Here is a 13331-nt window from a genome sequence, read left to right as displayed (position 1 = left end):
TGATAGGGTGGCAGGTAGTCTAGTGGGTAAGAGCATTAGGCTAATAACCAGGAAGTTGCTGGTTCAAATCGCAGAGCTGAGTTGGTGAAAAATCAGATGTGCCCTTGAGCAAGGCACTTGCTCCTTTAAGTTGCTCTGGATAAAATTGTGAACTGAACTCCTGTTTAAATGGATTGAAACTATTCAAATTCATAGAGTAAAAGCAGGTGAGCTGGTTCTTCCCTTTTTGTGCGTTTTGTGGTGGAAAAGTGGAAAAGTGAGCGGGTCAAGCATAACACATCAACCTTGTTCAATTCAATTCAATTCAAGGGGCTTTATTAGCACGGGAAACATATGTTAACATTGCCAAAGCAAGTGAAGTAGATAATATACAAAAGCGAAATAAACAATAAAAATGATCACAAGTTCCCTATAAATAGACAGGTTAAAAATGTTTTAACAAAAAAAAACGAATATTGTGAAGCTTGCATTCAGCTGCCTCTCCCTGTTGTAAACAACAAGCCTCCATTCCTCCTGTCACAAGGGGATTTATGGATTATTTAAGAACGTTAAAATCAGCTGAAATCAAATGTGTTTTTTTCCCACCTCTCAAAAGGCACCAAATTAGTGGAATGACCCAGCACACCTGTCACTGTCTGAGTCCCATGCAGCTGTTTAACTCTTCTGTCTTCCCACAACACCGTCTGTTTTACTAACAGTGCTTATGTGGCTTCATGGTCTAAACAAAGAAAGCTCTGAGACATTTCTAGAACCTGTTATTTTGATAAAATACACAACGTTTTAGGACTGTGGATACTTTAATAGTATAATGTGTGTTGCAGGAGTTAGCCAATACAATCCAGCAGGTCAACCTTTTTCATCATGGATGTTGTTCTGGAGGCAGCTCTGCAGAGTGGTCACGAGCTAGCACAGCCACAAAGTCATAAAATCTGATTTTAACCCTAATGCCATAACCTTAACCACACCACTAACCCTAAGGCCTAATGATAACCTTAAATTAAACCGAAAAGTAAATATTTGTTTTCATGAATTTTGACTTTACAGCTGGCCTAAGGGGAAATCGCTCAGTTCTGCTCCCAGGACAAGTCTTATGACAATAAACGTCAACCTGCTACAAACTGACTAGGTATCCCCCTTTCCCTTTCCCCTTTCCCAATCTATCCACTGATACACTATCCACTACTGTATTGTCATTTGGTAAAGATTTCCCATGCTGCTACTGTCCCTTTAACAGGCCAATTCTCCTGCCATGCTGCTACTGTCCCTTTAACAGGCCAATTCTCCTGCCATGCTGCTACTGTCCCTTTAACAGGCCAATTCTCCTGCCATGCTGCTACTGTCCCTTTAACAGGCCAATTCTCCTGCCATGCTGCTACTGTTCCTTTAACAGGCCAATTCTCCTGCCATGCTGCTACTGTCCCTTTAACAGGCCAATTCTCCTGCCATGCTGCTACTGTCCCTTTAACAGGCCAATTCTCCTGCCATGCTGCTACTGTCCCTTTAACAGGCCAATTCTCCTGCCATGCTGCTACTGTCCCTTTAACAGGCCAATTCTCCTGCCATGCTGCTACTGTCCCTTTAACAGGCCAATTCTCCTGCCATGCTGCTACTGTCCCTTTAACAGGCCAATTCTCCTGCCATGCTGCTACTGTTCCTTTAACAGGCCAATTCTCCTGCCATGCTGCTACTGTCCCTTTAACAGGCCAATTCTCCTGCCATGCTGCTACTGTCCCTTTAACAGGCCAATTCTCCTGCCATGCTGCTACTGTCCCTTTAACAGGCCAATTCTCCTGCCATGCTGCTACTGTCCCTTTAACAGGCCAATTCTCCTGCCATGCTGCTACTGTCCCTTTAACAGGCCAATTCTCCTGCCATGCTGCTACTGTCCCTTTAACAGGCCAAATCTCCTGGCATGCTGCTACTGTCCCTTTAACAGGCCAATTCTCCTGCCATGCTGCTACTGTCCCTTTAACAGGCCAATTCTCTTGCCATGCTGCTGCCGTCCCTTTAACAGGCCAATTCTCTTGCCATGCTGCAACTGTCCTTTTAACAGACCAATTCTCCTGCCATGCTGCTACTGTCCCTTTAACAGGCCAATTCTCCTGCCATGCTGCTACTGTCCCTTTAACAGGCCAATTCTCCTGCCATGCTGCTACTGTCCCTTTAACAGGCCAATTCTCCTGCCATGCTGCTACTGTCCCTTTAACAGGCCAATTCTCCTGGCATGCTGCTACTGTCCCTTTAACAGGCCAATTCTCCTGCCATGCTGCTACTGTCCCTTTAACAGACCAATTCTCCTGCCATGCTGCTACTGTCCCTTTAACAGGCCAATTCTCCTGCCATGCTGCTACTGTCCCTTTAACAGACCAATTCTCCTGCCATGCTGCTACCGTTCCTTTAACAGGCCAATTATCCTGCCATGCTGCTACCGTTCCTTTAACAGGCCAATTCTCCTGCCATGCTGCTACCGTTCCTTTAACAGGCCAATTATAATGCCAAATTAAAGGTTCTATGAGTTCAGAAAACCTGACGAAACAGGTTACATGACTGGTTTGGCCTTTTTCAACCGTGTTGAAATCTGGGTGAGGTTGTCTGTGTCACAGCCTGAGTTGATATCAGAGTAGTGGCCTACAGACTAAACATGCCTGAGAAACGTTAGTTTAGTTCACCAATCGACTGCCCCAAGTGACACCACAGGGACTGATTACCATGCAAGGGTGTGTGTGTGTGTGTGTGTGTGTGTGTGTGTGTGTGTGTGTGTGTGTGTGTGTGTGTGTTGGGGGAGGGGGTTGAAGTGAGTGGAGATGATCATTTAAGGGGCATTTAGCTTTTACGGCACTCAAAACAAATCCTGCTGGGTCTTTAGTGGAGACATTATTTAGACAGCTGAGACACGTTAGAAAGTGTGCTGCTGCTTTTATCATTCAGCTCAGACTTGTTGGTTTACATCCTGTGTCTGTGTTTTCGTAATGAAGTTGCCCTTCTCTGCTCGGCCTCCTAGTAAAGAGGTCTCTTGACCTCCATATGTTTTCTTCTGGGGTGGCAGGTAGCCTTGAGGTTAGAGCGTTAGAGCGTTAGACCAGCAACCGAAAGATTGCTGGTTTGTGTCCCAGTGCAGACAAGGTGAAAAGCTTTCTCTGTGCCCTTGAGCAAGGCACTTAACCCAATTGCTCTTGGGGTACTTGACGATGTGACCCCACCCCCGAGGGGAGATGGGATATGCAAAAAACACAATAACAGGACAAATTTAAAAGTACTTCCAAAATATGAGTATTTTCTAGTTTAGGTTTTTCTGTGTCTTCCAGCTGGTAATACAGCTATACTGCTTCTGTTTAAATGTATTACTGGTTCTTATCTGACTTTCTGCTGGGACATCTCTACAGATACTGTACCTTGTGTACTTAGCTGCTACACTCCTGAATTAAGATCTTAGTCAGACTTCTCTGAGTCATGTGTATCCTGTTCAGACATGAGGAGCACAGCTCATATCCTCTCATGGCAGAAATACATCTACCATGCTGTTGTGTGATAGAAGCTGAGGTTTCACTTCATTGATAGTTTATTATTCACCTACACTGCATTCTGAAAGTATTCAGACCCCTTGACTTTTTCCAAATGTTGTTATGTTACAGCATTATTCTAAAATGGATTAAAAACAATTTAAATCCTCATCAATCTACACACAATACCCCATAATGACAAAGTGAAAAACAGGTTTTTAGAATTTTTTGCAAATGTATTAAAATGTATTTACATAATTACTCAGACCCTTTGCTATGAGACTTGAAATTGAGCTCAGGGGCATCCTGTTTCTATTGATCGTCCTTGATATGTTCCTACAACTTGACTGGAGTCCACCTGTGGTAAATTCAATTGATTGGACAGGATTTGGAAAGGCACACACCTGTCTATATAAGGTCCCATAGTTGACAGTGCATGTCAGAGCAAAAACCATGGAGGTAACCAAGGACCTGATGGTCACTCTCACAGAGCTCCAGAGTTCCTCTGTGGAGATGGGAGAACCTTCCAGAAGGACAACCATCTCTGCAGCACTCCACCAATCAGGCCTTTGTGGTAGAGTGGCCAGACGGAAGCCACTCCTCAGTAAAAGGCACATGACAGCCCGCTTGGAGTATGCCAAAAGGCACCTAAAGGACTCTCAGGCCATGCGAAACAAGATTCTCTGGTCTGATGTAACCAAGATTGAACTCTTTGGACTGAATGCCAAGCGTCACATCTGGAGGAAACCTGCCACCATCCGTACGTCGAAGCATGGTGGTGGCAGCATCATGCTGTGGGGATGTTTTTCAGCAACAGGGACCGAGAGACTAGTCAGGATCGAGGGATAGATGAACAGAACAAAAATAAATACATAAACGTTTTTTGCTTTGCCATTATGGGGTATTGTGTGTAGATTGATGAGGGGGAAAAAGATTTAATCAATTTTAGAATAAGGCTGTAACGTAACAAAATGTGGAAAAATGTCAAGGGGTCTGAATACTTTCAGAATGTAGAAGGACAAGGTCCTTGTCATAGTAATGAGTTAAAGGCCCAGTGCAGTCAAAACCCTGATTTTCCTGTGTTTATATAAACTGAGTGTACATCTTCCTAATATTGAATTGCAGCCCGTTTTGCCCTAAGAACAGACAGCCTCAGTTCGTCAGGGCATGGAGTCTACAAGGTGTCGAAAGCGTTCCACAGGAATGCTGGCCCATGTTGACTCCAATGCTTCCCACAGTTGTGTCAAGTTGGCTGGATGTCCTTTGGGTGTTGGACCATTCTTGATACACATGGGAAACTATTGAGCATGAAAACCCCAGCAGCGTTGTAGTTCTTGACACACTCAAACCGGTGTGCCTGGCATCTACTGCCATACCCCGTTCAAAGACACTTAAAAATTTTAACAAATGACATCAATAAGGGAACATAGCTTTCACCTGGATTTACCTGGTCGGTCTATGTCATGGAAAGAGCAGGTGTTCCTAATGTTTTGTACAGTCAGTGTATATTTCCACACTATGAGGTTGGGATAATACTGTGAAATGGTGAAAATGATGATAATGCCCTTTTAGTGTAAAAGCTGTTTGAAAAGACCACCTGAAATATCAGCATGTTTTAGTGGGAGGAATTTTGGCCTGCCTGGTGACATCACCAGGAAGTAGATTAGTTAACAGACTAATAAGAAAGAGAGCTGTAAACCTCTCTGCCAATAACAGCTAGTTTTCCCCTCCCCACTCAGACCACTCTCAGGCAGTCTTAGCGAAACTAACCTGTCTCTTGATTACACTGGGTGTTTCTATAAAACATCTAATCCATTGTACGTCTTCCAAGGCATTAATGGAGTGTCTTTTCAGCTTTAATCCTTTGGTGTTAGCCTGGGGGTAAGGAGACACGCGCACACACACACACACACACACACACACACACACACACACACACACACACACACACACACACACACACACACACACACACACACACACACACACACACACACACACACACACACACACACACACACACACACACACAGCCCAGCCCAGCCCAGCCCAGCCCAGCCCAGCAGAGATTTCAAGTCGAGGACGGACAGACTTGTAGGAGCTTGCGACGGAGAGCTAATCTGTTTTCAATTTCCCCTGTTTTCAAAGGCCCATGCCCTGTTGCTGTATGACAGGCACTCAGCTGCAGGATGAAACTGTCAGAGATTTGGGGTTTACCTTTCTGGTTGGACAGTTGATATTTTACACTCACTGCCCTCCCAGCCCAGACATGACTGGAACATTTGTTTAAAAAAAAAAAAAAATGGTACATTTGCAGGTAGAAAATAAGTGTAGTTTAACCTTGATCCGGCTTCACGGGATGTGGCATGTGCACATTACTGCAGACACATATTATAATCTACCATTTTCTATTCAACTTGAAACCACAAGCTGCCATGTTTTACAGCTAGTTAAACAGTATATTGAGATGTATATTTGAAACACATGAACAAGAAAAATTGCAAAAAATGAGATGTACATTTCACGAAACTGAATGGATGTTGAAGGTTATCAAATTTGATATGGACACAATACAGCAGCCTGCATTTCCTCAAAGGTGTTAGACTAATGATGCAGAACTAAAAACACTTTAAAATCACATCGATCCGTGTTTCCTTGGGAAATGTGTCAGTTACCTGTCTCGGGGTTGATGGTGAAATACGTCTGCTGTGACTCCAACAGCTGGAAGGTGAGTTTCCCCTCAGAGGAGCTGTCCACGTCAGTAGCAGTGACCTGAAGCACTGACTTGTCTTTAGGCATGTTTTCCAGGACGGAGCCGAAGTAGACCGGCTGGGACAGCTGGGGAGGGTTATCATTGATATCCAGGACTTCTACAAATATGTCTGTCCAGGTCACTAGAGGGATGGTGCCAAGGTCTTTGGCAGAAACCGACAGCCAGTAGTGTGGGACGGCCTCGCGGTCCAACGTCTCAGCCGTGCGGATGACTCCTGCAAAACAGAAGGAGAAATCGTTTATAATGTCATCCATCTGTATTTGCATTCTTTTTTTGCTGACAGGTGTGGTGATGAACAACTTGGATAGTTAAATCATCAAGGTTTACCCCCCCCCCCAAAAAAGTTGTTATTTGGTTAAAACTGGAGGATACGCTATCAAAATCTAAAAGATTATAAGTAGGAGTAAGATTCTGAAAGGGAGGCCATGTGTATCAGTGTTACAATGACACAGCATTGTCTCTTTCTATTTCTCTATCTAATTTCCCAACAGGAGTAAACCATGCAAATGGAATGTGATACTTTGTGAGGTCACAGGCTATCCTCTGTAAAGTAGCCAGTATGTAGGAACAGGTCCCAAGCAGCCTCAGGTTATTTTAATATTGCACATCCATTTTCTTTTTTTGTTCTTTTTACCAAAGGTTTTATCAACTGTCATCCCACTTCTCATCTACTGTAAGAGCAATACATTCATGCTAAAGAAAATTGTATCAAATAGGGGGAATTTTTTACTGTTATCACACACAAACACACAAACACAAACACACACACAAACACACACACACACACACACAAAAAAACCACACACACACACACACAAACACACACACAAACACACACATTTACCTGTTTCCTCATCGATCATGAAAACTCCCAGGCCAGATCCATCGTGAATGTGATACCTGACGACTCCGTCTTTCCACAAGTCCCTATCTGCTGCTGTCAGCGTGAACACTGAGGTTCCCACAGGAGCGTCCTCCATCACTGAGGCCTCATAGACAAACATGGAGAACACCGGCTTATTCAGGTTCTCATTCACATCCAGGACCTCCACCTCGATGAAACAGGAGGAGGAGAGTGACCGAGGAAGGCCATGGTCAATTGCTTGAACCGTCAGGTTGTAAGACTGTCTCGTCTCGAAGTCCAGTTCTTTCTCAAGGGTTAGAGATCCCGTCGACGCGTCCAGAAAAAAGGCCCCGTTCTCACTGTTCTTCAGGTTGTAGCTGATCTGTCCAGCGCTGCCCAGGTCTAAGTCGTAGCTCTCGACCCACAGTAGCACCGTCCCCAAGGGAAAGTCCTCAGGGACTTTGATGTTGTAGATCTTGGGGACGAACTTGGGAGGATTGTCGTTGATGTCCTCCAACACGACCACCAGATCGGTCAAAGAGAAGAGCTGTGGGTCTTTTTTAGACTGATCTCTAGCCTCCACCTTCAAGTCATGTCTGGGAAAGGCTTCTCTGTCTAAACGACCAGACACCTTCACTTTTCCAGTGAGTTCATTGATCTTGAACAGATTGGTTAGCGTTAGCATCGAATATAGGATATTTCCATTGCCCTCAGAGTCTAAATCTGTTGCGTGCACTTGGAATATCGTTGTGTCAACCTCTGTGTTCTCTGGGATGTGCACGACATACCTGGATTGGTTGAATACTGGTCGGTTGTCGTTAACATCCAATAGATTCACAGCAAGAAATTTCCATGCTGAGGTTTGTGGGCTTCCTAAATCATAGACAGTTACGTTCAAAATGTAGAACTCTTTGGTTTCTCGGTCTAAAGGACACACAAGCTGAAGCTCCCCAGACCAAATACCAATGGAGAAACACCCGTCTTCATTTCCACTTGAGATGGCGTACACAAGCTTGCTGTTGAATCCGGTGTCATTATCTGAAGCCTTGAAGTGAAGGATAGTAGAATTTAAAGGGAAGTCCTCTCTGATGTTAATAGTACTCGGGATGCCAGAGTTGAACTTAGGAGAGTGGCGGTTGATGATATGAACGTCCGAGAAGGATTCCTCATCCTGGATAGTCAACACTGGCTTCATGGATTCTATCAGTTTGTCTGTGAGCCGTTTGGAAATCCCAGTCTCCTGACAACTGACTGTGGCTTCAATGCCCTGGTTAACAACAGTGACAGTAACAACAGAGGGATCGGAGTTATGTTTACCGTCGGTTGCTGTGATTCTGAGTCTGAACGAAGGTAATTCAGTCTCTATCGAAACTGTGGGTATCTGTCTGATCAGTATAATGACTCCTGATACAGCGTCAATGTCAAACAGTTGTTGGTCATTCCCTGACTCGATCACATATCTGAGCTGTTGTAGTTCGTCCAGGTCAACAGCAGACAGCTCTGCGATTGGCTCTCCCACTGCTAAATCTACAGGTATGGTGGCATTGCATCCCACCTGCTCAAACAGAGGGGTGTTGTCATTGACGTTGCTCATGGTGATTGTCACAGCGCATTCAGAAACATGACTGAAGGGACTGCCACTGTCCGAAGCCCACACTCTGAGATGATACCACCTCTTCATCAACTCATAGTCCAGATCCTCAAATGTAGAGATCACTCCACTGATCGGGTCTATTGTGAATGGGGAAGGAGCTGAGTTGGCTATGGCATAGGTCACGAAGCCATTTCGACCCCTGTCCACATCTATTGCAGAGACTGTTAGAACGCTGCTACCTATAGGTACGTTCTCTGGTAGTGTGGCTTGGTATGAGGGCTTGGTGAATGTGGGGGCGTTGTCGTTTTCGTCAGTTATCTCAACGACTATATGGGTCTCGGCTTCACCGTGATTCGCTGTCACGTCGAATTCATAACGATACTTTTTCTCAAAGTCAAAGGACTCTGAGGTAACAAGTATGCCTGTTTTGGGGTTAATCTTAAATTTGGAGCTATCAGAGTTACTTTTAATGTGGTATGTAACATTCAAATGTGCTGGACTCACACTAACTCTGATCACGTGTGTTTTTGGAGGTGAAAACTCACTTAGTGTGAGAATGTAAATGTCTTCCAGAAAGCAAAACAGGCTTTGTTTATACGGAGGGATGTGGATTTCTGAAACTGGAGAACCTAAAGGTGGACCACTCTTGTCTTTAGCTTGGAGGGAGAGGTTAAATCCAGATGGGCTCTGAGACCAATTCACCCACTTGGTGGAGACCACTTGGAATCCATTGCGTTGCAGGCTGGATGGAATAATCTCAAAATACCTCTGTGTATCCCCACCAACAATACTAACGGACTCAACTGGCTTTACACCCGACTCTACATGGACATCAATAGTTATCTTCTCATCTTCGTCCTTCTGAGCTAGGACAACTGGGAGAGGTTTGATGATGGGGGTGGTGGAGGAGACCTTTTCTATGGTAACTTTAACCCTGGCCTCGTTGCCAAACTTCTGAACCCCAGATATCTTCTTGGTCCTGTCCTCGGCAAATACAGTGAGATCGTATGTTTCTGCTCGGCTGTGGTTCAGTCTCTTGACGAGGCTGATGGCGCCTGAGAAAGGATCAACGGCGAACGGATGGGCTCTACTCGTAAAGGAGTAATAGAACTCAGCGTTACAGCCAATATCCGCGTCCGTCGCACTGACCCTGACCACGCTGGACTTCAACGGAGCGTCTTCCCTGATGACCACGTTGTACGAGGCTGGGTAGAAGAGTGGTTTCAGGTCATTGGTATCAAGCACCTGAACCAATACCTTGGTCCTGGCCTGGAAGTCGTACGTGATTTCAGTGGCTTCAATGGTGAGAGTATAACTGTCTCTTACTTCCCTGTTTAGTGATGCAGAATTACTGCTTCGAGTTTTGATTCGCAGAATGCAGAAATCCCCTACTCTGACCTCCTCCGCTTTGAATAGGCCGTCGTCGTCTCCAGAGACGAGTTTGAACTTGATGTCCCATAAAGGATCGGTCACTACGATGCCCATCTTGATGGGACTCTCCACAGCAGTCCTGGGGGCTGAGTTCTCATTAATGGTGGCATTGTAGAGATGATGGGTGAACCTCACGGGAGAGCTGTCCTTTCCAAGCTCCTTTCCCAAGTGCCAATTGTGGTACTCGTTACTTGCTACTAGGTTTAGAAAGACTGCTACCACTAAGAGTAGTGTACTTGTGTCTCTTGTAACCATCTTCACTGTCATCAGCAGGATCCTCAGCTCTGAGAGAGAGAGACAGAAACAGAGACAGAGACAGAGAGAGAGAGAGAGAGAGAGAGAGAGAGAGAGGGGAAAAGAGGGACAGTTTTAGTTCATATGCCTGGAACAAATATACATATTTTTTTATTTTATTTTATTTTATCAATGCGGTATATAGTTCAATAACTCATGTATAAGTACATACAAAATACAGCTCTTTGACCAGATTGTGAACATATCAGTCATTTCCCTAGTGCCTGCTCCTGTCTGAACAATACAATGCGTTAAACACCCAGTGACACAACACCACAGTGAAAGCCTGCTGTGAGGTGTTTGTCTCCTGTTCTAACATGCCTTGACCAAAGCAAAGCAATACATTGTTTGAAGACAAGAAACAGCCTCAGAGCAGCAATAGACAGGTGGTGCCTTTCTCCCCCCATGTCATTATTCTTTTCTCTTGAGAGCAACAACTGATAATTAAATCATTATTATAAAGCCTTTGTCAACATGCGTTAATAAAACAGGATTTGTTACATGATGTTACGCTCCTCCTCTTCGTCTGATGATGAGGAATAGGAATCATCGGACCAACACGCAGCGTGGTAAGTGTTCATATTAAATTTAATCAAATAAACTGAACACTGAGTGACAAAAAAAACAACAAAGAGAGTGAACGACACGAAACAGTCCTGTAAGGTAAAAAAACACACAACAGGAAACAACTACCCACCAACACAGGTGGGAACAGGCTACCTAAGTATGGTTCTCAATCAGAGACAACGATAGACAGCTGCCTCTGGTTGGGAACCATACCAGGCCAAACACATAGAAAAGGACAACATAGAACAAAACATAGAATACCCACCCCAACTCACGCCCTGACCAAACCAAAATAGAGACATAAAAAGGATCTCTAAGGTCACATGATGACAGGTATAAAACAGGATTTGTTACGTGGTGACAGGTATAAAACTGGATTTGTTACGTGGTAACAGATATAAAACTGGATTTGTTACGTGATGACAGGTATAAAACAGGATTTGTTACGTGATGACAGGTATAAAACAGGATTTGTTACGTGATGACAGATATAAAACTGGATTTGTTACGTGATGACAGGTATAAAACAGGATTTGTTACGTGATGACAGGTATAAAACGGGATTTGTTACGTGGTGACAGGTATAAAACGGGATTTGTTACGTGGTGACAGGTATAAAACGGGATTTGTTACGTGGTGACAGGTATAAAACAGGATTTGTTACGTGGTGACAGGTATAAAACAGGATTTGTTACGTGATGACAGGTATAAAACAGGATTTGTTACGTGATGACAGGTATAAAACGGGATTTGTTACGTGATGACAGGTATAAAACAGGATTTGTTACATGGTGACAGGTATAAAACAGGATTTGTTACGTGGTGACTGGTATAAAACGGGATTTGTTACGTGGTGACAGGTATAAAACTGGATTTGTTACGTGATGACAGGTATAAAACAGGATTTGTTACGTGATGACAGATATAAAACTGGATTTGTTACGTGATGACAGGTATAAAACAGGATTTGTTACGTGATGACAGGTATAAAACAGGATTTGTTACGTGATGACAGATATAAAACTGGATTTGTTACGTGATGACAGGTATAAAACAGGATTTGTTACGTGATGACAGGTATAAAACGGGATTTGTTACGTGGTGACAGGTATAAAACGGGATTTGTTACGTGGTGACAGGTATAAAACGGGATTTGTTACGTGGTGACAGGTATAAAACAGGATTTGTTACGTGGTGACAGGTATAAAACAGGATTTGTTACGTGATGACAGGTATAAAACAGGATTTGTTACGTGATGACAGGTATAAAACGGGATTTGTTACGTGATGACAGGTATAAAACAGGATTTGTTACGTGGTGACTGGTATAAAACAGGATTTGTTACGTGGTGACAGGTATAAAACAGGATTTGTTACGTGGTGACTGGTATAAAACGGGATTTGTTACGTGGTGACAGGTATAAAACAGGGATTTGCTACGTGATGACAGGTATAAAACAGGATTTGTTACATGGTGACAGGTATAAAACAGGATTTGTTACGTGGTGACTGGTATAAAACGGGATTTGTTACGTGGTGACAGGTATAAAACAGGATTTGTTACGTGGTGACTGGTATAAAACGGGATTTGTTACGTGGTGACAGGTATAAAACGGGATTTGTTACGTGGTGACAGGTATAAAACGGGATTTGTTACGTGGTGACAGGTATAAAACAGGATTTGTTACGTGGTGACAGGTATAAAACGGGATTTGTTACGTGGTGACAGGTAAAAAACAGGATTTGTTACGTGGTGACTGGTATAAAACGGGATTTGTTACGTGGTGACAGGTATAAAACGGGATTTGTTACGTGGTGACAGGTATAAAACGGGATTTGTTACGTGATGACAGGTATAAAACGGGATTTGTTACGTGGTGACTGGTATAAAACAGGATTTGGTGGGTTGTCACCACTTTCATCCAAACGTAAATATTGACTGTTCGTCTCTGTTCTGCGCTGTCTTCTGTTCAGCGTAGGCTGTTCAGACATTAACCTTTTACTCCTAAATGTAAACAACTTTAAAGCAAAAAAATTCATAAGACTGATAGTGGAATTTAAATAGTACGGACACTTTTCTCTACTGGATAACAACAAGTTATACATTTGCCAAAAAAAACGAAGACTTCAAATATTGAAATTAGTAGGATCATATCCACAACTCAAAATAAATCAAATATATAATTGTCCTTAAGGTTAAATGTTCTCGTTCTTAGTGCTGTATCTGGCTACAATAAAGACTCCAGTATTCCTGCATGGTGATTTTACCTTCTCTCAGCACTTTGAATAACCATAGTTGACGTTTAGCAGCTCCATGACTTGCTACCT

At 43.6% G+C, this 13331-nt stretch overlaps 1 protein-coding gene across 1 annotated transcript in view; it reads right to left on the bottom strand.

Annotated features, from left to right (window-relative positions):
• The window catches only part of LOC129858481 (protocadherin Fat 2-like), a 70857-nt gene that overhangs the window by 51276 nt on the left and 6250 nt on the right, over positions 1 to 13331 (bottom strand). Inside the window, exons 2-3 of the mRNA XM_055927743.1 lie at positions 7118 to 10426; positions 6176 to 6487 (exon numbers count right to left, since the gene is read on the bottom strand). Of these exons, the coding sequence (XP_055783718.1) occupies positions 6176 to 6487; positions 7118 to 10409 (3604 nt within the window). The 5' untranslated portion in view covers positions 10410 to 10426. The remainder of the gene's footprint in view (positions 1 to 6175; positions 6488 to 7117; positions 10427 to 13331) is intronic.

Source organism: Salvelinus fontinalis, chromosome 6 (genome assembly GCF_029448725.1).
Source record: "Salvelinus fontinalis isolate EN_2023a chromosome 6, ASM2944872v1, whole genome shotgun sequence".
Lineage (NCBI taxonomy): Eukaryota > Metazoa > Chordata > Actinopteri > Salmoniformes > Salmonidae > Salvelinus > Salvelinus fontinalis.
The sequence above is the reverse complement of the archived record's forward strand: the minus strand, read 5'-3'. Positions and strand labels throughout refer to the sequence as shown.